At 35.6% G+C, this 25,004-nt stretch overlaps 1 protein-coding gene across 1 annotated transcript in view; it reads right to left on the bottom strand.

Annotated features, from left to right (window-relative positions):
• The window catches only part of LOC147076659 (uncharacterized), a 38,804-nt gene extending 20,086 nt beyond the window's left edge, over nt 1-18,718 (bottom strand). The window contains exons 1-3 of the mRNA XM_085940402.1: nt 18,684-18,718; nt 13,267-13,608; nt 3,519-3,593 (exon numbers count right to left, since the gene is read on the bottom strand). Coding sequence (XP_085796528.1) covers nt 3,519-3,593; nt 13,267-13,473 — 282 coding nt within the window. The 5' untranslated portion in view covers nt 13,474-13,608; nt 18,684-18,718. The remainder of the gene's footprint in view (nt 1-3,518; nt 3,594-13,266; nt 13,609-18,683) is intronic.
• Between the last annotated feature and the right edge of the window lie 6,286 nt (nt 18,719-25,004).

Genomic DNA, 25,004 nt, shown 5'->3' with positions numbered 1-25,004 from the left:
CGAACCTATGGCACGCGAGATGATTTTTCACGACACGTGAATGTCTTATGTTGAAGAGAAAAATAATTAGATAAGTACCTACGTGTAAGAATTATATATATTTTTTAGTATACTTAATAAATATATTTAAAGTATCTAACTACAGTACACTCTCAGTAATCCGACAACTACCTACTATAATCCACCGTTATTTTTACTAGTTGAAAGCACAAAATCAAGCTCTATAATTCGCCGGTATTCGATTCTCAAATTCAGTAGTCCGCCGCACAAGTATACAACGCAGATTAGACGGGTTTATTTTGGAAACTTTTCCTCCGCAAAACGTACGTTCATCGCGAAGAAAGTAATGTACCAGGGAGGAAAGTGGCCAAGGACTGCATCACAATTATGCCGTGCTCCAATGCAACCGGGACACACAACATGAAGCTTTTGGTCATGGGAAAGCCAGGAATACTAAGCCATTCAAGACTATCTGCCTCACTGAACGACTAGTTGTGTCAAGTGATTTACTGTTTAATATTTAGTTAATATACTTAGTTTATAAATATGTACAGATACTTTAGTAAATACTTGATTTTGATTATAAATAAAACCCTAATTTGCTACTAATACCTTCAAATTTCACAAAAAAAAACTATTTTTACGAAATACTTGTTTTAATTTTTACCATATTTTGTATGGTCACTAATTGGACACTTGTCTGGTTTTTCTCAGTGTATAATATTATTAAAAAATAATGACGACATAGTCATGCGTATTTTCTTCGGCTTTTAACAATATTTTTACCAATAATGTTTACCAATTGAATCGTTGCGCAAATAGAAACGAAAAAAATCATTCATAAATGACAGATCGCACTGTATAAAAAATAGCAGGCAGATACTCTTCAAGAATACCTATTACGTTTAATTAAAATTGCATAGGCCTGTCCTTGTGTTTTATGCAACACATATAATATTATCGCACTGACCTCATCAGGCGACGGGGGAACCCGCGCCGCGAACCTGTGATTTTGATCGATTTACAATAATTTTACAATGCTTGAGACCACTGTAGCGACAGAATTCTTCATCTGACCGGAGCAATTCTGGCGTCAATTTCTGTGTAAAGAACCAAACTAAATAATACAGAAATACCCAAGTATTCAATTATATTTTTTGAACTTATTTAATAGAATTTTCCCTATGAAAAATTGTTCGGCACGTCAGACAGTCATGAAATAATATTTGGGGAACTTTGGTACGCGTACGTAAAAAGGTTTGTCAACCCTTTTGTTATAATTCATAGCTACACAGAAAAGCATCAAAATTTTATGACGTTTTAATCTACATTAACCATTTTTTTTTACAAAGGGTTATCATATTACTAGGTACTATAGAACACTGTCATAGACCATGGCTTAGTTTTGGTTTATGACTTTATGACGATTATGCCATCAAACACAAGAAATACTTCCGACCATGTCCGATCCTAATAAGATCATAAATGGATTTCCACAGAGTGAAGGTTTGTATTAACAGATTTTTTTTTTACGAGAAATGGATGTCAGCCACTTGCTCAACCTATTAGGTCCATACTGTGACCCCTACACAAATTGAAATACAATACTTGCCAGACCCAGGATTCGAACCTGTGACCCACAACGCTATAGGCTGACGCTTAAGCTATAGCTTAAGTATGAAACAGTATTATATAAAAAAGAAGTTATTAAACAGTGGAAAAGTATAAATATATATAAATTAATTATAAGGAAATGAGCTAATCAGACCTTATTTTTAAGAATTTATTAAACAATGCCTACCTATACTCAGCTCAGGTGGAATATGTCAAGTGATTTGGTTGAACAGAGTTATTGCCCTCCCAATTGGCATTACCAATGTCAGGTTAGTATTCTGCACCTTGGGAGAACAAACAACTGAGATACCTTTCTAAGATAGTTATCAGGGACACACAGGTTAATACTACCAAAAATAGCAGAATTCTCATTTTCACCTCGTAGCTACCTACATAATAATTAGTTTGTTACAATATTTAGGTATGTTTTCTGTTTCAGTAGAAAAATATGGCGCTTAAAAGAAATATGTCAATATGTTAATATCTTTAGATGAAACTAGTCGTAGGAAATGAAATGTTAAAAAAGTTATAATATAAATATGTCCTTGTATCATTATGAAGTTTCCTATAAGCTTATCTTAGAACGCGTCCAAAAGAAATTTCTGAAAGAATTTTTGAAAGAATTTTCTATCGATAATTCGTCAAATGATTATTTTCCGACTGCCATTCTACAGGGCATGGTCAGGTCTACAGGTCTCTTCTGATCTTGAAACACTTTTGCATGTTATCGCGAGGGATGGTTTCCAATCCTGCGCATCTATTCTATACAAAAGACTGCTTTCGGCCTCTACGGCAGCTATCTGGGGTAGGTTTGTATTTAAGTATTTGCACTTCTTGTAAGTTAGTTAGTTGTCATTGTTGCAATAAGTGCTATATTTTAACAGCACCTCTCTTGGCTGTGATAAAATTTTGAGCGAGATAGACAGTTTTGAGTGTTTTGACTGTTTAGACGGCTAACTTATTTTAACAATTATAATACCTCAATACAAATATGTAATAAATACTATCACTTTATCATTTTAGCGGTCGATTACTCGCCTTGTGTATAGAATAGACCCGCTGGTGTCCTAATAAATTTGAATTTACATGCGCCTGTCATTTACCTACGTGGTCGCAGCCATGATTTATTCTGGATCGGAATCCTCGTGCCAAGCTTATCAGGCACCATTAGCGAGGTGTCCAAGATTAGTAAATGCGCTCCTAAAAGACATAGACATTTTCAATGATTTAGGTACTTTGTATTTTGTTTTAAAAATTTTATTTTTCTGTATTATTGGCTTTTTTGTTATTATTATTTTCTATAATATTCTCTTCTTCTCTTTTGTGAGAGTAATATTAATTTGTTATAATGTAAATTTCATGTTGTGTACGTCTTGAATTTAGCTTTGTTATGTCCAGAATATTTTGTTTTCTTAAATAAATACTTAAATAAAATTATTTCTTTTTATTACTTCTTGACTTTGTTAACTTTTAAAACTTTCCGATTGCCTTTCTACAGGGCATGCTCACTTTTCACTCTCTTGAATCTCGCATAGGACTCGAAATGGACCGGAGCGCATCGGAGCTCCGTTCCGGTTCGTAAAATCGGTAAAATTATCGCTCCGTCTCGTAAAAAAAAAATATTTGACCATCTGAGCTAGATAAGCTATATAATAGAAAATTTAACACACTTATTTTTATAAAATTCACATAGTGTTTGATAACTTTCTTCAGAAAATTGTCGAGCGCTCCGATTCATAAACTTTTCCATTTCGAGCGCTGATCTCGCATGTCACTTCTGCTCTTGAGACATTTTTCACGAGAGATAGTTTCTAATCCTGGCGTCCTAAAGAATGTCTCTCAATTACCTACGTGGTCGCAGCCATGTTTTGTTTTCTTAAATAAATAAAATATTGTTCACTTACCCAAGGGTACGGATCCCATTGGCTCCTCGTCAAATTAAACCCGATGTGTTCACCAGCTGTCTCCGGTATTTCTACCTAATAAAAAATAAACAAAATACTTTCAGTCATTTTATTCTTCAGTTACTGGCTCTAACCAAGTAGTTACTAACACCGCCAAATGTCTCATTCCTAAGGGAAAATATCTTGAGATTAGTAACTGCCTATTTATTTTATAATTTTATGTTCGTAGTAAGTGTGTATCATGCCCCTATGCCCCCATCCTGAAGCGGGCCCCAAGGCTACGGTGTTTGCTGGGGGCATGGCCCCCACAAGGGAGGGGGGCTGACAGGGCTCTTTCCTGGGGGCCCGGGCTCAGGAAGGGCCCGTCGAGGCCGGTCGACCAAATAAGTGAGATAAACACAATACAAATTTGCTTTAATAATAAAAAAAAGTCGTCTGCAGCGCTATTTTCCTTAAATAATGTTCTTCTACTTATTTCAAATGGATGTATTAAAATATACAACAAAAAACACTAAATATACACATTAATTTTACCGCGTACACCATTTGGAAAACGTTAATGTAGAGCATCACACTGCCTTTATCCTTAAAGATAGGTAGGGGGCCCGGTTCAGGATGTGGGGGCCATGGCTAGGGGCGCCTACCTATCGCTAAAGGTAATGGCAGTGTGACGCTTTACTGCTGTATCCTACGGAACTTAACGGTTCCACCAAGTAAAATTAAAGTATTGCCTGTATTTTTAGTGCTTTTTCGTATTTTTAAATAAATACACTTGAATAATAAAATTAATTTAATTGTCTGCGCTCGGCATCATAATATAATATGAAACCAGTATTGCCAGACGTCCCGCTTTTTAAGCAAAAATAGATTGTCCCGGGTGGGCAATGATGTTATATATCTATATCATGGCCCCCACAAGACAGGCATTGGCCTGGGGGGCCGTGATGTGGAGAGACCCGACGTGGCAGGTTGACCAGATAAATGAGATAAACATACATCATAAAATTACTTTTAATAGAAAAAGTCGCCTGCGGCGCTATTATAAGTTCTTTATGACCATTCTAATTTTAGATTGTATGATTGTGCTATGTAATATTTGATTATTGTGTATCGATACTCAACACCTCCAAATACAAAAAATCGCTAGTAATACACTGAATAGGTACCCTTAATTTGACTTAAAACGCATTTTAAAAACGTCAATGTAGTGCGTCACACTGCCTTTAACTTTAGCGATAGGTAGAGGGGCCGCCAAATTTAATGTCCTAGTTATTAACGCGGTTATTCAAAAATTCTATGAATACTGCAAACAATGTGTATTTTTCGCATGAAAACAATTTTGCACATCTTTTTAATAACCATGAGAACGAAATAAGTTATATTAAAAGATATATAATGCAGTGCCCATGTCTCCAGGGCTCGAAATGGAACGGAACGCACCGGAGCGCCGTTCCGGCTCGTGAAATTTGCAAAACTATCGCTCCGTCTCGTGGAAAAAATATGTTGACCGTCTGAGCTAGATAGGCCATAGAATAGAAAATCTGACACACTCATTTTTATAAAATACACATACGATTTGATGACTATGTAAATATCTACAGAAAATTTGTCGAGCGCTCCGGTTCGTAAACTTTTCCATTTCGAGCGCTGCATGTCTCAAATAAGGGGGGGCTGACAAGCCTCTAGTCTAGGGCCCCGGGCTCAGAGGGGGCCCGACGTTGCGAGTCTATCAGATATATTATGAGATACACATCACAAATTTGCTCTAATTTATAAAAAATGAGGTTGTAGGATGCAATTTTTGATTGTTTTGTGTTGATACTCGATAACTCCATAATAAAATTGGATTTAGGTATTAAAACTACAAAGAGTAAACTGAAGGCCCTTACTTTCACACAAATTTTAAAACGCTTCTGTTGTGCGTCACACATGCCATTAAACTTAGCGATAGGTAGGGTGGCACGCCAATGATCCTGACCGGGGGGGGCGTCTTAGGATGTAGCGGGCATGGCAATGTCTATATTAAATTTGACTGCAAAAGTAGATATGAACCTGATATAATATCAATAATTTAACTCGCCGAAACCTTATATTGATGTGATTGCAAAATAATTGAAATACTCAGCAGAATGGCCCCCACATCCTGAAGCGGGCCCCCAGGCTAGGATCTTTGGCGGCCCCCCTACTTACCGCTAAGGATAAAGGCAGTGTGATGCTACTGTAGCGTTTTCCAAATGGTGTAGGTACGCGGTAAAATTATTGCGTATATTTAGTGTTTTTTGTGCATTTAAATTATGGAGTTGTAGAGTATTGATACACAATTAAAAATTGTTTCGCACAACCACATAATTCTAAATACCCAATACCTAATATTATTGGGAGGGAAATAGCACCACAGGCGACTTTTTTTTACTATTAAAGCAAATTTGTGATGTATGTTTATCTCACTTATTTGGTCGACTCGCCTCGCCGGACCCCTCCTAAGCCCAGGCCCCCAGGCTAGAGCCCTGTCAGCCCCCCCCCCCCCTTGTGGGGGCCATGCTCAGCAGCACAGAAATTGCTCAGTTATGCAAATTACTCTCGGAAAAAGAGACATATTATTTTCTAGCTAATTTCATTTTATTTTAATCATACCAACTTCTAATTGCTCAAATAGCGAACTGGTATTTTCTCAGATATTAATTTTAATTTAAAATGATGAGAATATGCAAGAAACAGAACTCTGATGTTAACATGATAATATCAGTGACGTCCCTAGACAAAATGTCGCCCCCGGGAAGGGTCATAATGCCACCCCATTTTTTTATACTTACAATATTTTTTATCATCCGTGCTCGTGTCGTTTCTAGTCACCAAGGACGTCGAAAGACAACGGAAGTAAACTAGACATCGCGAACCCAACAAAAATTACAGTCCTGTTAAACCTTTTATGTTAATTAATACATTTTTTTTCCAACCAGTAAAGGTGTTTTTTTTTAAAGGAACGATATTTTAGTTATTAAGTAGGTACTCAGTTTAGGTAGGTATTTCTATATATACCCAGTAGCGCACCCAGGGGGGGGGGCAAGGGGCCCTGGCACCCCCCAAAAATGAAAATTATCAGAATGATATTAAACATTGAAATTTAAAGCCAATAAACTATACATTTGGGCTTAGACAAATAAAGACACGGCAAAAAAATGATTTGTAATAATTCTGCAGCACCCTTTTTAGAAAAAAATTCTTAGATTTTAATTTCTAACACAAAAATTTCGAAACACTAATGTCAGGTGTTTTTAGAAACACAATCCCTAATGGAACTGTCAAAAAATTCTCGGTGTCCACCCGAATTCCGGAGTGGTGTAGGTCATGGCTGGGAAGGGCTGACAGAGCTCTAGCCTGGGGACCAGGGCTGTGGGGGGCCCGGCATCTCGGGTTGACCAGATAAGTGAGATAAACACACATCATAAATTAGCTTTAATAGTAAAAAAAGTCGCCTGCGGCACTATTATATGTCATGACCATGAACATTTTGAATTACTTATATAATTGTGCAATATATTTTTTGATTATTATGTGTCGATACTCGACAGCTCTATTATTAAAGTAGATGTATTAAAAATAGCCAATAATTCACTGTATAAGTACCCTTAATTTGAACTGAAACACAATTTGAAGTACGTTAATGTAGTTTTTCACACTGCCTTTAATCTTAGTGGTAGGTAGGGGGCCCGCCAAATATCGTAGCATTAGGGCCCGTTTCAGGATGTGGGGACTATGGTGTAGGTACACCGAGTGCAATAGACAAAAGACCGATAAACGAGAAATTAGGCTGTGAAGAAGATTTAGATCCTATGGGAGTAATTTACATTCTCCTTCTTGCCCCCCCCCCCAATATTAAATCCTGGGTGCGCCACTGTATATACCAAATGATTCTCCTCGATTTCGGGTAACTGCCGCCCTCAAGCGACGCTCAATCTGCTTACCCCTAGAGGACGTCACTGGATAATATACTCATGAGCTGAATTTTACCAATACATTAAACTGTAGAAAGAAACTCTAAGTAAAACCTTCAGCCAAGTACAAGTCAGGAAAACATTTGTTTAGTATTATTATTTTTTTAGTTAAAGAGTGTTGTACCTAGTTTGTTTAGTGTAATTTTATTGTTTAGTGATATTATAGAATTAAAAAATTTAAAACTATTGAACGCGCATACAAAAAAAATAGTCTGGGAGTCCATTTGAAATAAATCCATAATATTTTAATTGATTTTTACGGCGGTGGGAGGGGGCAGGCTTAACAAAATGAAACTGGTACCACTGACGTCCGTATTTACCTTTAGATTATAGTCGGTTCAATCGCGGAATATCGCACTTTTCCGAGTACATTCCTCATACCCAGACACTCCGCACTTTGATTAAATCAATAAAAATCTGGTCTGCAGGTTAAGGGTGTTCACCTGAGCTGTCGCAACCACAGGTGGTAATCGAACACGATTAATATGAATCACAGGTATTCCAGTTGCCACAGGCCTTGCGTGTCGCAGAATGCCGAGAAGGGTGGGACCAACGCGTTTATAATACCATTCACGATCATCAGTCATGACAAAGGAGAAAAAGAAGTAATATTACATAAATACTTAAATAATTTGTATTTTTTTCGTTTCAGGGGAGGTCCGGACTCGAACACCCCCTCCCCTCGTGTGCGCGCCTGTTTTAATTGGGTGACTGTTTCACCTGATTCATGAAAAACTGCAATTGGGTTTTCAAAATATCATCACTTCTCTTTAGTGAAAAATTCACCGACTTCTTAGGCCTTCTACTTCGAATCATTCGGATTCTCTGATTCACAAAATATTATGTAGGTACCTATTGTCCGCTACGGAAAGGGGCTGATTTACCACTATTCTGAACACGCGGTGATAAGGGGTCCCAAAATTAAAAATTTCCAAAATATAATAATATGTTCAAACATTGAAAAATATTATAATGTTGTTTTTAATATTACTATGTAAATTGTTGTTTATTTATCGATAGCTATTTCACATTATGTATTATTGAACATACATAATTTTGAAAACACTTCTGAGAAAATATATTATAACCAATAGAAAAAATCTTTTTGAAAAAAGTAAGACACTCCGCAGGAATCGAACCTGCATCTCTCGGGTATCGCGCCCACGCACATTGACCACAATGCTAAAGGAGTCATACTTAATTACGACAAAATTTAACTAATGGCTTTTAATACTCACTGAAGCGCTTTCTAAGCCGATCGCCAATGTACTCGTAGCTAAATTTATATTTTTACATAATTATTTAACTGTTGTACTATCAAACATATACTGTCAAATTACGAAAAAGTATCAGTTATTGCAGGTGCGCACACAAAAAGGGGTTTTCGGGTCCGGACCCCCCCCCCCAGGAATCTATAAAAATACAAATTATTATGTAACATAATAGAATATTACTTCTTCTCCTCGTTCGTCAGGATTTCCTGATTGAGAATTGTGACCCGTATGATTTGGCATTCGAACTACCTTCTCGACGGTTGACCCCTATCCTCTTGACATTGTATGATACGTAAGTTCTGTGTGAGTGGAAGACACTCATTAATAGGTAGGTGCAACCATCTGAGGCGTCATAATATGTTTGCTTTAATATTCCGACCCCCACCAAACTAAAAGACAAGACAGCGCGGACGACACAAACGGACACCAATGATCCTAATAATAATCACCTCTAAGCTACGCGTATTTGATAACCACTCGGGGTTGTGATATATCGCTATAACACGTAGGTGAGCACTTTAGTTATAGCTGCAGGCCAGGTGTTCATCGCTAGAATTAAAAATCGGATTGTCTGGGTATTATGAATGTACCCGGGAAAGTGCGACCGGGGTCCACGGTTGAAGCTAGTAGGTGAGCTAAATTCGGAAGTCAGTGAGAGTTGCTGTAAGTATTTTGTTAACCTCGCCCCCTCCTGCCACATAAAAAATCAAAAATAAATAACTATTAGTTGCATTCTATGCGTGGGACAGCCTGTTATGGATTGGTTTTATTAAAAGATATTATTAATTATATTTAACGTTTTCTTTTATTCCGATTTATAACACAAAATCACATACAATTATTATTACTGAAGTTTTAATACAAAGTTGAATATTACAAGGTACACAATGCGTCTTTCTTGTGAGACGTCCAGCTGAAGAGTGTTTTGTTATTCTGGAATACTTCTAGGAAGGAAACAATAAATATGATGCAAAAAACTTAAGAAACTAACAAGATGTAACATGTTTGAGTCGGTCGAACCCGCCGGTCGACAAACTAACGGTACAAATTTGAATGGCACATAACACCTCCCTTCAAAAGAATAAACTTATGGTACACAATTTTTACCATGAGTTTGGTTAAAAGAAATTATAATCATATTAATACATTGGTTTTCGAAAATAGATTTTGTTGTGAACAATAGATTGTGATGTGTGACAAATAGATTTAGAACAATTGAAGTCATATTACATACAGGTATATAGGTATATATTTATTTTTTTTACATTTAGAAAAACAATAAAATCCTTAATATTAGTACATATTATAATAAAGTAAATAATAACATAATCCTTTGAATGAGATTATTTATTGTGAGGGATCTAAATTAGCTTGCTAAATTCTATTTGTGTGAACCTTAACTAACTTATTCTGAACCTTAATTGTAACATTTAACGGACTGTTAACCTTGACAATTTCGTAAGGTCCTTGGAAATTAGGAGATAATTTTTTTGATTTATTTATTTTAGAGGCGTTATTGGTTAAGTATATTTTATCACCGATTTTAACTGTTCTTAAGTTCTGTTTAAGGTTATTTCGAGAGATTTTATTTTTCTGACAAGATTCACATTGTTTAATGTAATCTTTGATGTCTTTTTTCATATTCGTCCATTTGTATTTTAGACGTACGCGATTTAAGGTTCTGTGATATCCGGAATGTTCACTTATGGGAGACTCATGATATTTTTTAAGTATTTGTGGAATTTCATTGTGATTAGGGTTAGTTATCGTACTTATTTCTGAAGCCATTTCCTTGGACATTAATTTATCATTCGAAATACAGTGTGCAATCGATTGTTTTTGATTTGTAAGAGATTCATCGGTTTCATTCAAGTTGACATTGACATTTTCATTTTGTTTCTCGATGAAGTCATTGTATGAATATGAAGGATTACACGCTGAAGAATTATTTATGAGAACAGTACTTTGATTGTCGATTTGAGAAAAAGCGTTAGTATTAGAGTTTGTAAAATCAACGAAACTTTCGTGTTTATTAAATGGTTCGAGAGTTATTTTATTTGATAAGATATTGACTGACTTAATACTGTTGTTGACGATTGTGGCATATACTTTATTTCCTGGAAGTACCTTTGCAAGAGTACGTGATAAGTATACGTCTGGAAGTATTTGGATATTTGGTATTACACCTTCGTTAATTTCAGGATTTTGAACAACTAATTCTATAAGGGTTTTGGATCTAGGCTTTAAAGTATAGATAGGTTTGATTTTAGTGAATATAGGAATAATTTCATCGTGAATATGTAATGTATTTGTTTCGTAGTCAATCTTTGCATTATTATTGACGAAAAAGTCATGACCTAGTAATCCGTCGAAAGGAATATTAGTGACATGGTTTGAAATGACATGGATAGTATGATGAAGTTGCATACATTTTAAAGGAAATGTTAAATTAACTGTTCCGATAGTTTTTACTGGATTCGGAGAGTTATCGATACCTTTGAGCGTGACGAGTTCAGTTTCATTAACAAGTTCGTTTCCATCTAGGGAACTTATTTTTACTAATGAGATGTCGGCGCCAGTATCAATCAATAATTTTAGATTTTTTTTTCTGTATATGGAAATTCAACATACGCTGTACTTGGTTCTAATGAAAATATTCTGCCTGAATGCTTTGCACGTTCCGGGAGGAGGCAGGTCTCCTGGAGTGCTGGAAGTTTAAAGTGTTTGGATAATTTTGCGAATTTTGTGAATTTTGCGGAGATTGATCGAAAGAAACATTTGGATTTGTTTGATTAGTTTGAAGCTGAGAAGGATTCGAATTATTTTTAAAACGATTATTGTACTGTCGTTTTCTGCACTCTTCGATTAAGTGTCCTGATTTTTTGCAATACCTGCACACTTTATTTACTGAAGTTTTGAACTGATTTATATTTTGATTGTTGTAATTGAAATGATGTGACTGATTATGATTATTATTTTTATAGTTTATATGCATACCTTTGAAATCATTTAAAATCTTATCCTCGTCTATAGCCACGTTTGCTGCTTCTGTTAATGTTGTTGGCTTAGACAATCGAACTACCATAGACGTTTGAGGATGGATTCCTAGCATGAAGGTATTTAGAGCACTATCCTCGATTTGTTTAATCCGACCTTTTAACTCGTCGTCATTTTTATGTATAAGTCTGATTGCATTGATGAGGTTATTTCTGCAATTCTCTACACGCTGAATAAATTTGATAATAGGTTCTTTATAATCCTGTTTGCAATTTCTGAGTTCTAATTCTAATTGAGACGTATGTTTATTTTCACCGTAAGTAGTATTTAGAAAAGATTTGAAATTGTCATAAGATTCAAATTTATAATTCGAAATTGTATATTTGGCGTTGCCTACTACGCAGTGAATCATGTATTTTAACAGGACGGGTTTTAATTCATTCGGACATATTTCAATAGCCGTATCACTATAGATTTTTCCTTTCTCCATCGAAGGTTGAAATAAATTTCATCAGGGTATCTAAGCTTAGTGACGACATAGTATTATTGTAGTTATTGATAATTTTCATATAAATGAATGAATAATTAATTTACCGTTCTGTTGTGGAGAATAAATACCTACACTTTACACTGTCACTGTTATATACACTAAGCACTTGACACTCGGAGATTATGTCTTGATGATATTGGAGATTTGAAGATCTGATGGACGCTTGAAGAATATGAAGCTGTAGCTTGAAGATTATGAAGCTGTAGCTTGAGAATATGAAGCTGGAGCTTGAAGATTTGAAGTTGGAGCTTGTAGAATTCGAGTTTTGATTTTGAAGAATTGGAGAATTGGAGATTATTCGTCGAATTTAGGAATTTGAAGATATTTGAAGACTCTTGCTTTAATGATTTTGATGATTTAGGAGAATATACAACTTTATATTATTAAATAGATTTTTAATTTCCGTTCGTTTTTCACAACGATGTACTTTAAAAAAACAATTAGTTTATACGTAATATTATTATGTGTTTTATTTTTAGGATTCTTGCTATTTTTAAAGAATTTGAATTCACCGTTAATTTATTTCACGTTATTTTAGCTTTATCCACACTTCCTGACACCAATTTTATGTTATGGATTGGTTTTATTAAAAGATATTATTAATTATATTTAACGTTTTCTTTTATTCCGATTTATAACACAAAATCACATACAATTATTATTACTGAAGTTTTAATACAAAGTTGAATATTACAAGGTACACAATGCGTCTTTCTTGTGAGACGTCCAGCTGAAGAGTGTTTTGTTATTCTGGAATACTTCTAGGAAGGAAACAATAAATATGATGCAAAAAACTTAAGAAACTAACAAGATGTAACATGTTTGAGTCGGTCGAACCCGCCGGTCGACAAACTAACGGTACAAATTTGAATGGCACATAACACAGCCCAATAAAGATACAAAATATAATAAACGTAATTTAACCAACTCACCAGTAAGTTCCTGACGCATCCGTCCGATGTTCTTATATCCCCACCGTTGGCCAGGACATCAGGCAACATCGCACTGACGCCGCCGCCATCTTTTATTATCTCTGGACATGCCGGAAGTTCGGTTACTTCCTCTTCCGGGACGCCATCATCGTCCGGTCTCCCGCCGAAATTGTTCGAATTCATAGGCATGACGTTTATGCACGCCATTTTTAGTTGCTTTTTACACTTTTAATGATTGTTTTTTTAAACAGTTTCATCACATACACTATTAGTCATGCTTAATATTTTATTACACATCCACACATGAGTATTTTTATAACACACTAAAAAACTACCTAAGTACTGGTAAACAATGAAAAATATTGAATTAGATAAGTACCTAACTACCGCAACATTTGGCGGCGATTAGTACAGAATTGGCACTATTTATCAGTGGCGAAGGGTGGAAGCGGGCTGTTGAGATCCGACATAAATAGTTCACACTAAGTTTTGTCAGTCAAACGTATTTGTTTTCATTGAAATAAGACTACAATGTGTAGATAGTGTTTGCTAGTTTTTAAAATTCCATTAAACCCTGCCTAATCCAAGCCATATTAGATAAAGTCAAAAAATATTTTATAGATAAACTATTTTTTTTTATCGATTATGGTTTTGTTTGGCAGGGCTTCATGAATTTCAAAAAACTAACCAACACCATTTGTAATAATGTAACTAATCTTATTAAATTAATTAATTAAAATTAATTAAAAAATAAGTATGACTGAAAAAATATGCATTAAGGCAGGGTTTAATTGAATTTTAAATGTCCTACAAAAATGAAACAAACATTATAGATGTGCAATAGTGTGTGCTGAAACCTTCAAATACACCAATATTCGTCAGTGTATAAAAACCGAGAGCAGTTGTCAGAACGAAGGACAAGCTTAGAATGACGTATTATTGACACGTGTTTAAGTATATCCCATATTCTTCTACACTCGAGATCGGTTGCCTTTTACTACACATCCGTTTTAGATATTTCAGTTCCCACGCCGTTCAACAAGTCGGCCAAATAAGTGAGATAAACACACATCAAAAATTTGCTCTAACAGTTAAAAAAAAGTCGCTATTCTTCTTCTATAGTGTTATTATTTAAAATTATGTGGTTGGACGATGCAATTTTGAATTGTGTATCTATACCCGACAACTCCATAGGTAATTCAAATAGATGTACGAGGGTGGGTCAATAATTCCTTAGAAAAAAGCATTAAAACAGTTTTTATTTTTGTATTTTTTTTTTATTTCTCAACATAATCTCCTTGGAGCTCAATACACTTGGTTAGACGTTTCTCAATTTTTTTTAAACCGTCAGAAAAATAAGTTTTCGGAAGGTCCTCAAAATAAGCATTTGTCCGATCGATGACTTCTTCATTTGAAAAAAAACGTTGTCCACTTAGCCATTTTTTTAAGTTTGGGAAAAGGAAAAAGTCACTGGGGGCTAAATCTGGCGAATACGGTGGGTGGTCGACCAATTCGAACTTCAATTCTTCAATTTTAGCCATTGATCGTAAACATGTGTGAACACGGGCATTGTCCTGATGAAAGAGGATTTTTTTCCTGTTTAAATGAGGCCGTTTTTCTTCAATTTTGTTTTTTAGCTGGTCCAATAAAGATGCATAATAATCCCCTGTTATTGTTTTTCCTTTTTCCAAATAGTCAACGAAAATAATTTCACGTGCATCCCAAAATACAGTAGCCATAACCTTACCAGCTGATTTTACGGTTTTCGCCTTCTTTGGACATGGTTTGCCTTCGCAATTCACTGCTTTGACTGTTCTTTCGTCTCGGGAGTATAGTGGTGTATCCATGTTTCATCTACAGTCACAAAGCGACGAAAAAATTCATCCGGATTGCGTTGCATGAGCGACAACAGGGCTTCAGAGGCCACCACCCTATTGCGTTTATTGTCGACTGTGAGCAAACGCGGCACCCATCTTGCAGAAATATTTTTCATGCCCAATTTGTCATGTAAAATAGAAATGACGCTACCTTTTGAGATCCCTGTAACCTCAATTATCTCACTCAACTTTAATCTTCGGTCACTTAACACCATTTCGTGGATTTTATTGATCATTTCTGGTGTAGTCACCTCTACAGGACGTCCTGAGCGTGGTTCATCCTTTGTTGATGTACGACCACGTTTAAATTCATTTAACCAGTTATAAATAGTTGCAAGTGAAGGAGCAGATATGCCGTGAACTAAATCCAACTCATTTTTTATTTCCTTTGCTGTTAACCCTTTTATATTAAAATGTTTAATAACAGCTCTAAACTCAATTTTCTCCATTTTCCATTTTTCCATTTTCCACAAGCAAATTTTTTTTTTAAATGTACGAGAAACACACAACAACCCGACCAATCTGATTGAAACTTCGCAGCATACTGAATCGGTAGTGCCGCTGCATGAAAACAAACCGCTTACAGTACTAGTCGCGCCACCTGTCGGCTTTTCTAAGGACTTATTGACCCACCCTCGTATTAAAATATACTATATAGCCACTGTAGAGAGCCACACTGCCTTTATTCTTAGCGATAGGTAGGGGGGGCAAAGATCCTAGCCTGGGGCCCCGCTTCAGAATGTGGGGGCCATGGTATCATATATTATGTGGCAACACCATGGATCCGTTTAGTTTACCGGACCGATCAATAATATTATTCTATATATTGCAACATTGTCACTATGACGATTGCCTAATATGTACAGCCCGGCAAATGAACTCAGAGGACACAATACAGAACAGATTAATAAATATAATTTCGCTAGGCTATCCCAATACACTACATTTTGTTATAGGTACACGGTTTTGAATGTGTGAGTGTCCTACGAAAATGAAAAAAACATTATAGATGTGCAATAGTGTGTGTTGAAACCTTCAAATACACCAATATTCGTCAGTGCATAAACCAAGAGCAGTTGTCAGAACGGAGGACAAGCTTAAAATGACGTATTATTGACACGTGTTTAAGTATATCCCATATTCTTCCAGACTCGATATCGGTTGCCTTTTACTCCACATCCGTTTTATATATTTCAGTTCCCGTTAATTCTGTGTTCCCTGGGACACAATAACATGCAGTCACACTTGAGAGCAGTGAGGTCCACCCAACGACTGCTCTAAAACGAGAACGATCGACGAATTGATCAAGTTCTAGGTACAGTTTTAGTTCAAGCTACAGGATATCTTCAGTAAAGTATCGGATGCATGGGCCCCACATCATGAAGCGGGCCCCCAGGCTAGGATCTTTGGCGGACCCCCCTACCTATTAAATTAAGGATACAGGAAGTGTGACACTCTCCTGTAGCGTTTTCTAAATGGTGTACTGTACATGTAATATGTATACTATTTAGTGTTTTATTGTACATATTATTATATACATCCATTTGAATTATGGAGATGTTGAGTATTGTTACACAATTAAAAATTGTATCGTACAACCACATAATTTTAAAGAATAATATTATTGAAGGAAAAAAGTGTCGCTATGCCGCCGCCGCAGGCAACTTTTTTTACTATTAAAGCAAATTTGTGATGTGTGTTTATCTCACTTATCTGGTCGACTCGCCTTGCCGGGCCTCTCCTGAGCCCGGGCCCCCAGGCTAGAGCCCTGTCACCCCCCCCCCTTTCTAGGAGCCATGATCGGATGGAGTCCACGGTATGGATTAGACCAAGTGAGAAAAATATTTTTGAAAAATATAAGTTCGAAGATACTTTCTGTACACACTGTGATTATCTATGTATTATATTATAGGCGGCAAATGAAGGAACGAATACGATCATTACAACTTTTGAAAGCAGTGGCGGTTTTCCATGATATTAAGTGAATAATATATGTAAGTATAACGATGTAGTCGCTTTGATAGAAAGTCTTAAAAATATGATGTTCCTCCAAGCTTGTCAGCGCCTCAGACCTCCACGTACCTAAAATCACTGATGTTTGAGAGTTGTTTTCGTGGAAATTTTTTAGTCTTTAGTATGTTTGTAGTGGTGTGCATGTTTTTTGTTTATGATTTTTGTTGCGTTTGTATGTTTAAGAAAAATAAAATAAGTACGTAATGTGTATATACCTATTCGTAAACAATTATTTAAAACCAATTGCAGCGGTCGAAATGGATCACACTGGAACGCGGCGCTCCGGTTCGTGAAATCTCCGAAATTATTATATTATATTATAAATTAGTAATCTAACTTAATTTATACATACGTATTTAAAGTATAATACGAAACAATTCAGACTCATGGTGAAATAATTACAAGATAAAAAGAACTTTTTATATATCTACCACGTTTTTAAATTTTCTGGTGAATCATATAAACTTGACAATTCTACGTATTAATAATTTAGGACAAATAAGGCAATTGTCAACAAATCATTTTTTTGCTATTTTGCAACAAACAAATATAGAATACTGAAATGTCATTTTGATTTCCATAGTAACGCACGTATATATTAATAATTTAGTTGCTAGGTCACCCCCTCAGCAACCAATGATAGTGGATTGGATTACGGATTTCTTCCGAAATAACTTTTCATACAAAACAGAATTAACTTAAAATGACTTCAATTCTACTTAAAGATGGCTAAAAGTATTAAAAGAATGCATTGGCATCGTATTCTGATATATTCTAAAAGTTCAAATGTCTAGCTCGTCGGGAATTTAGTTAAAAATCGATTGCAAGATTTGTACTGGATAAACAACCACCGGACAAACAAGAATACGAGCTAAGAAAACGTGGTAAAATAATATTCATGACGTGTCGTAAACTTCCGTTTTTTCCTGCAGCGCTGACATCATTCGTATGCATTGCATAGGTAGGTATAATAATTTAAAAAATCTAAATTACAGTCGAAATCGGTTATTACGATCTCGGACATAGCGAGATCTAGGATGTAATGAGGAAACATGTGACCGCTCTTAAAAATACATATTCTCTTATATAACGAGTAACGCTTATTACGAGCAAATACAGCGGTCCCATCTTCCTTGTAATAATCAAGTTCGACAGTACCTATTTATTTGTATATTATAATATACATAAAATTAGATAAATTTGTCAATATTTTCTGAAAATTATCGAGCGCTCCGGTTCGTAAAATTTTCCATTCCGGGTGCTGATAGAAAACTTAAAAATAATGTTGGTTACCACTGTTTTATTGCGGCAATTGATCTGTTTTCCCGAATAGGCACATGTAATTCACAATATAAAATTATTAAAAAAGGGAAATCACTGTAGTTAGTTTGATATAAGTAATATAAAATAACAAATTCACGGAGTTACAACTTTGGGTAGGCACCTGCATTTAAAATAAAATAATAATATAACCACATAAGTTTACAAAAATATTATTAATCTAGATTCTAGCTTTAATACACATACGTGTTTTATCCACGGCAGTTAAAAACGAACTAGCCAAAGAAGCTAATGGGAATCTTGAATGGTGTTTTTTTTAATTTTGAAGGTTCCCGCCTAAGTGTCATTGCACATTTTTATTAAATAATAGAGATGGCGTGGATAGTATTGAAATACCGGATACTTGTACGATAACTGATTAATAATTAGGTGGTACAACAGGCGACCCTCGACTTTCGTACGTAATAGGTTCCTGAAAATGTGTATGAATGTTGAATGTACAAAAGTAGACCAATTAAAAAAACTAGAGGGTTAAAGCGTACCTACCCTTTTTGAATTCCTCCGCTCGGGGTAAAAATGTTTTAATAGGTGTTATATGTATACAAAATAATGTTAAAATTACATATAAAAATAACTTTTTATATAAGTACAACGTTTTTAAATTTTCTGTTGAATTATTGTGCGCAATAATTGCAACTTGATATAAAGTAAATTAAAAACAAACAGACAAACAAATATAGAATACTGAAATGTCATTTTGACATTTTTCAATTTGATTTCCATAGCAACGCACGTATATATTAATAATTTAGTTGATAGAACAGCCCCTTTAGCAACCAATAATAGTGGATTGGATTAAGTACGGATTTCTTCTGAAATAAATTTTTATACAAAACAGAATTAACAACAACATGACATGAAACATTATTATAAATAAATATACCCCAATTATTGATCATATTATATATTGACGGTTTTTGGCATTTTTTGAAGTTCAATCTTTGGCCATAATAATTATAGGTAACAAAAATATCCATCTAAATACATACCTATCTAACTCAAAAATTTTCAAAAACCGTTTTAGGGGCTTTTGAATCTAGGCGCTTCTTATAAAGCCATAACTTTACTCAGGTTGCTTCATGGCCCCCACAAGGGGGGACTGATGGGGCTCTAGCCTGGGGCCACGGGCTAAAGGGGTGCCCGGCCTAGGTTACATATAAGATGTACGTATGCAGTTCATAGTGGAACACTTATTCGTGCGCCGCAGTACATGAAACATGAGTTCGTATAACATTTTATCATTATATATCATATCGTGGAATATATTTGTACGTATCTTACAAAATGCGGCGATAGTTTGCAAATAGTACTGTTCCAATTAGATTAACCCTAACCTAACCTAGTAAAGACATCTCCACATGTTGTAGCATACGTACAAATATACTCCACGGTGAAATGTTCAACGAAGAACTCGTCATTTGATTAAATGTTACACTAACTTGACTAACTCATGTTTCACGTACTGCGGCGCACGAATAAGTGTCCCACGATGAACTGCATACGTACAACTTACATGTAACCATGACTCCTAACGTCTCAGGAGACTTTTCTAAATAAAGCAACCCATGGCCCCCACATCCTAAAGCGGGCTCCCAGGCTAGAATCTTTGATGGCCCCCTACCTACCGCTAAAGTTAAAGGCAGTGTTACGATCCACAGTTATGTATTCCAAATAGTGTTTGAGGTAAAATTTAAGGTAGAGATACGATATTATTTGTAATATCGACATAAAAATACTAATGAATATTTTCTAATTCCCATCACTATTCACATACAGCCTCTTGTCATAATATTAAGGTGGGACATGGTGGTCGGTTGTAATAGGTATGTAGGTTCTCGCGAGTAGCTGTTATGAATGGCCTCTGGCATGGTCATACTGTTATTGAAGCACTGTCTTTTTTTAGAGGGTGGGGGCAAGGTGAGCGAGCGGAAAAAGCAAGGTGAGAATCTCTCGGGGCATCGAGCCAGTGGCGTAACATTCAATCAATTTATTGCGTCCACTTTTATATTAAATCAGTGACGTTTCTAGACAGTGCCAAAATGCCACTTAATTTTGTATTATAGATTTTTTTTTCATAACTCCAATATCTAAAAAATGTGTTGTATGGATACATTAGGTAGGTACTAACAAAATATTGTATATGAGTAAAACATACAAAATTACATTTATAAAATATATTTTTTCCCCAAAACTGGGATTTTTATTGACATTGACATTTTTATTGGCTTCTTACACTTTGCGAAGTCAAAAAAAAATTCAGTACTGTTAAACCTTTTATATTAATTAATACATTTTGTTTCCAACCAGTGAGCTGCTTTCATTGATATACTACTGGATGAATCATATGCTTCTTAAAATGACGCCCGATTTTCAGCGAGTCGGCCTTTGTTAAAACTTACTGAGTAAGCCCGGTCTAGCTTGCATCTTACTCTAACTAATAGTCAGCGCATGACGACTTGCTCTGTCTGTTTGCGTTGCAGCACCCTTAGGTTCACTATTCCAAGAACGCAAATTTAGTATTACAGCCAGGGCAATACGGGTGAAATTCGGGAATCCATGTTAACGGTCTTAACGCATTATACCTACAAGGAAATATTATAAGACGATATTCGTTTTGTGGTACATTTTTAAAATGACACTTGTATGGGAACTGCTCATCTAGTAGTATATCAATGGCTGCTTTTAAAGAAAAGATATTTTCGTTATTACTAAGTTTAGATAGCTATTTCTATATATACGAAATGATTCTCTTCGAGTAACTGCCGTCCCCAAGCAACGCTCAATCTGCCTACCCCCACGGGACGTCACTATATTAAATCATAGCCCAGTGACATCACCAGATAAACTGCTGAACTTAAGCAGACTTACAATGCACTTACCTTTCATTTTTAGACTTAAATTGTATGTAAAAATGTTAGATGCATACTGACAATATTTTAAACACAAAATCTTGAAAAAAATTACATACTTATTAGATAATAATTATTATCATCTACTGGCGATAAGAGCATTTATACGAAACCTGCTCTCAAACAGTGGTGGTTTGGGTAAGCGGAGGTCTGAGGCGCTGACAGTTTTGGAGGCCCCCTTGTGATTTTATAAACCGAAATGTCGGTACTTTTTCAGCCGCATCGTCCACTTCGTGGAAAACCGCCGCCGCTTTCTTAGGTTCTGATATACGTATTCATTCATTAATTTGCCGCCCTTAAGCAACATGTGGCCTGAATAGCTCCAAACGTCTTAAGCACTGCGACAAACCGTGGTCCTGTCATTATCCAAGAACAATTTCGAAATCTTTTGTTCACAAGATTTAAGAATGAAACATTCTTTATTGAACACCTCAAGCATAAACATTAGAAAAAATCTTGAAAAAATGCGGTGCTGGGCAAGACCCGCTTAAACGCTTCGGTTACATAACTATTAGTGTTGATTTCGTACGTGTCCGTAAATTTGTAGGTGAGTACAGTGCAGCCCTAGAATGTCATCCCTTTTCATTTTTAGTTTCAAATCGTCTGAAAACAGGCAAATACCCACGCCAAAAATCGTTAAATTGACAGACACAAATCATTAAAAAATATTTATTTTCGGACTTTTGCCGACCCCTGAATTCTGGACACACACCTTTATTTCACGCCCCTAACACCCTCGCTTGGTGCGTCCTTGGGTGTATACTGGAGATAAGCACAATTATTCAACAAAGAATCGACATTCAACAAGATTCAATAATATTTAATATTATTTTTTACGTTGACCCTGTCTGTTAAATTATTTCCCTACGCAACTGAGTTGTCTTTTTTTACTCATTTAAATATTATATCGTTGCATAGTATAGACATACAGAGTATGTACAAACAAAGATCACTGCAAGATTTTTTCCCCGATATACCTAACATGATATAAATATTATTTTCTGTTGAAATAAAACCACATGGTGTCCAAAATCTCGCAACACATTCTTCTGAGAAAAATAAAATTATTGGTTTACTTATATAAAAAAAAGTATGACATGATATTGATCTCAGTGAAAGTGGCTTACTGCCCAGTTTTTAACATTTGGATTAAAACTTACTTACTTACGCAATATTCCTTTCTTTTCGACATATAATTATGTGAAGGTTTTATAAAAATAATTACCTACAAATTAATAACCGGTTCTGTGCCTCATTTTTCCAAAATGGCGGCATCTTCCCGATGTACGTCAAGGTCGAAAACTTGATTTTTTTTTATTACGAGCCCAAACTATAAAACATAATATCAAATACTTAATTATAAGATAAAAAGAAATTTTTATATACAGCGTTTTTAAATTTTCTGTTGAATTATTATGCTCAATATGCTCAAACTTGTACTTGATATGAAATAAATAAAAAACAAACAAACAAAGAAATATAGAATACTGAAATGTCATTTTGATTTCAATAGTAACGCACGTATATATTAATAATTTTGTTGCTATGACCACCCCCTTAGCAACCAATAATAGTCTTCTATTTTTTACGGATTTTTCTAAAATAACTTTCCATACAAAACAGAATTAACTGAAAATGAATAATTCAATTATACTTAAAGATTGCTAAAAGTATTCAAAGAATGCATTGACATCGTGTTCTGATATAATAATTATAAAAGTTTCAAATGTCTAGCTAGTCGGAATGTTAGTTAAAAATCGATTGCAAGATTTGTACTGGATAAACCACCACCGGACAAACAAGAATACGAGCTAATAAAAACGTTGTTAAAAATCAGTGCAACCCGAGTAATTGCATGGCAAAACTATTTGTGACCTATTTTTAATCATTCGTGAAGATCGATAGTTTTGACAGAAAATATGACGTAGATAGAGCGATGACGAGCGAGAGAAAACGATACAATAGGCTTCACGTAAGAGCAGTCGGAAATTAATAATAACGTTAAAAATAATTAAATTCACCACATGTAATTCGTGTTCAGTAGAAGAAATCGCAATCTGCGCAATTTCAAAGTCAATTAAAGTTGTTCCACCCATGTCCCCCGCATCTTGAAGCGGGCCCCCAGGCAAGGATCTTTGGTGGGCCCACCTACCTATCGCTAAGGGCAGTGTGATAGTATACAATAGTGTTTCCCAAATTCTACACGGAAATTATCATTTAAGTACCTATATCAATCATCATAATATCACACCAAATTGCAACACACAACCATATAATTAAAATATTCAATAGCCTTGAAGCAAATTAGCGCCGTAGGCACTTTTTTCTACTAGGTATTAGAGTAAATTTGTGATGTGTTAATCACACTTAGCTGGTTTACCCACAACGCCGGGCCACTCCTATGCCCGGGCCCCCAGGCTAGAGCTCTGTCACCCCCCCCCCCCCCCTTGGGACGGCCATGGTTCCACTATATAGATAGGTAATTGGTATGTTTTTCTATAAAGACCTCAGGCGGTTACTTCGTGTAAATTGTACGTGCTTAAAGTATTACGTTTTGCCATATCGCAGTTCATCATGAACGGTCGCACCGAAAGAGACGGCCGTACAGTATTGAGATTCAAAAATGACGCGTCGACCGTGGAGCATTGCAGGCAGTAATTGTCCAACTTTATTAGATATTGATTGGTATTAAATATCTGATGATAGATGATTTTATGATAGCACTTTCATTATTATCATACAATATGATAGGTATGACCAGTGACATCCTGTGGGGGTAGGCAGGTCATGCGTTACTTAAGAATGGCACATTATAAATGAAAAATGTCCACTTCTCTCAAAAGTTGTAATATTCTTATTCGTTCTTTCATTATTGCCGCCCTTCGTGATGTTCCACCCCTAAACAACGCGTGACCTGCCTAGCCCCACGGGACGTAACTGGTTATACCTACCCGCCGTACACCTAACTATGTGAAATAAGTTATTTTTAAAATAGCGATTTCATAATTGTCGAAACATAATTTATTGATTTGTACATGGTGTACTAAAACTAAACGATTCACAAGCACGATTATTCGAAAACCCAAAAGTAGGTAGGTATCACCCATAGACAAAAGTATAAAAAATCCACAAAATTATCACGTGGTCGATATAGGTAGGTAGGTAAGTAATATACAGGGGCTGATTAAGGCATGGGTTTTGGAAGCTACTGCCCTGGGACCTCCATTATTTGGACGTGTACGGAAACTTGTACGTATGCAGTTCGCCGTATCACACTTCACCGTGAAATTTTGTATCGGAAATATAATGGCAGTCTATTAAAGACCGTCCAACCTGTTTTGGTCGTATTAGTACCTACAGACATAAAATTTATGTCTAAATAAAACACGGTTCTGGTCTGTTTACACTTTACATGAAGCCAGCCTGCAGCAAACAATTTTTAAAATAGCCGATATACTGGCTTATTTGTTAGGTTAGGTTTTCATTCTTGAATTCGTGAATTCTGCCAAAATCAGCTATGCAAATTGAATAAATGTTCATTTTGAATCTAATAAAATCAGAGGCCGTATAGTATCTAGGTATAGGGTCATCTCTTTCC

Source organism: Rhyacophila brunnea, unplaced genomic scaffold (assembly GCF_057557595.1).
Source record: "Rhyacophila brunnea isolate RB1 unplaced genomic scaffold, BYU_Rbru_1.0 scaffold_13, whole genome shotgun sequence".
NCBI lineage: Eukaryota > Metazoa > Arthropoda > Insecta > Trichoptera > Rhyacophilidae > Rhyacophila > Rhyacophila brunnea.
Note: the sequence above shows the minus strand (reverse complement) of the source record. Positions and strands in the feature narration are given on the sequence as shown.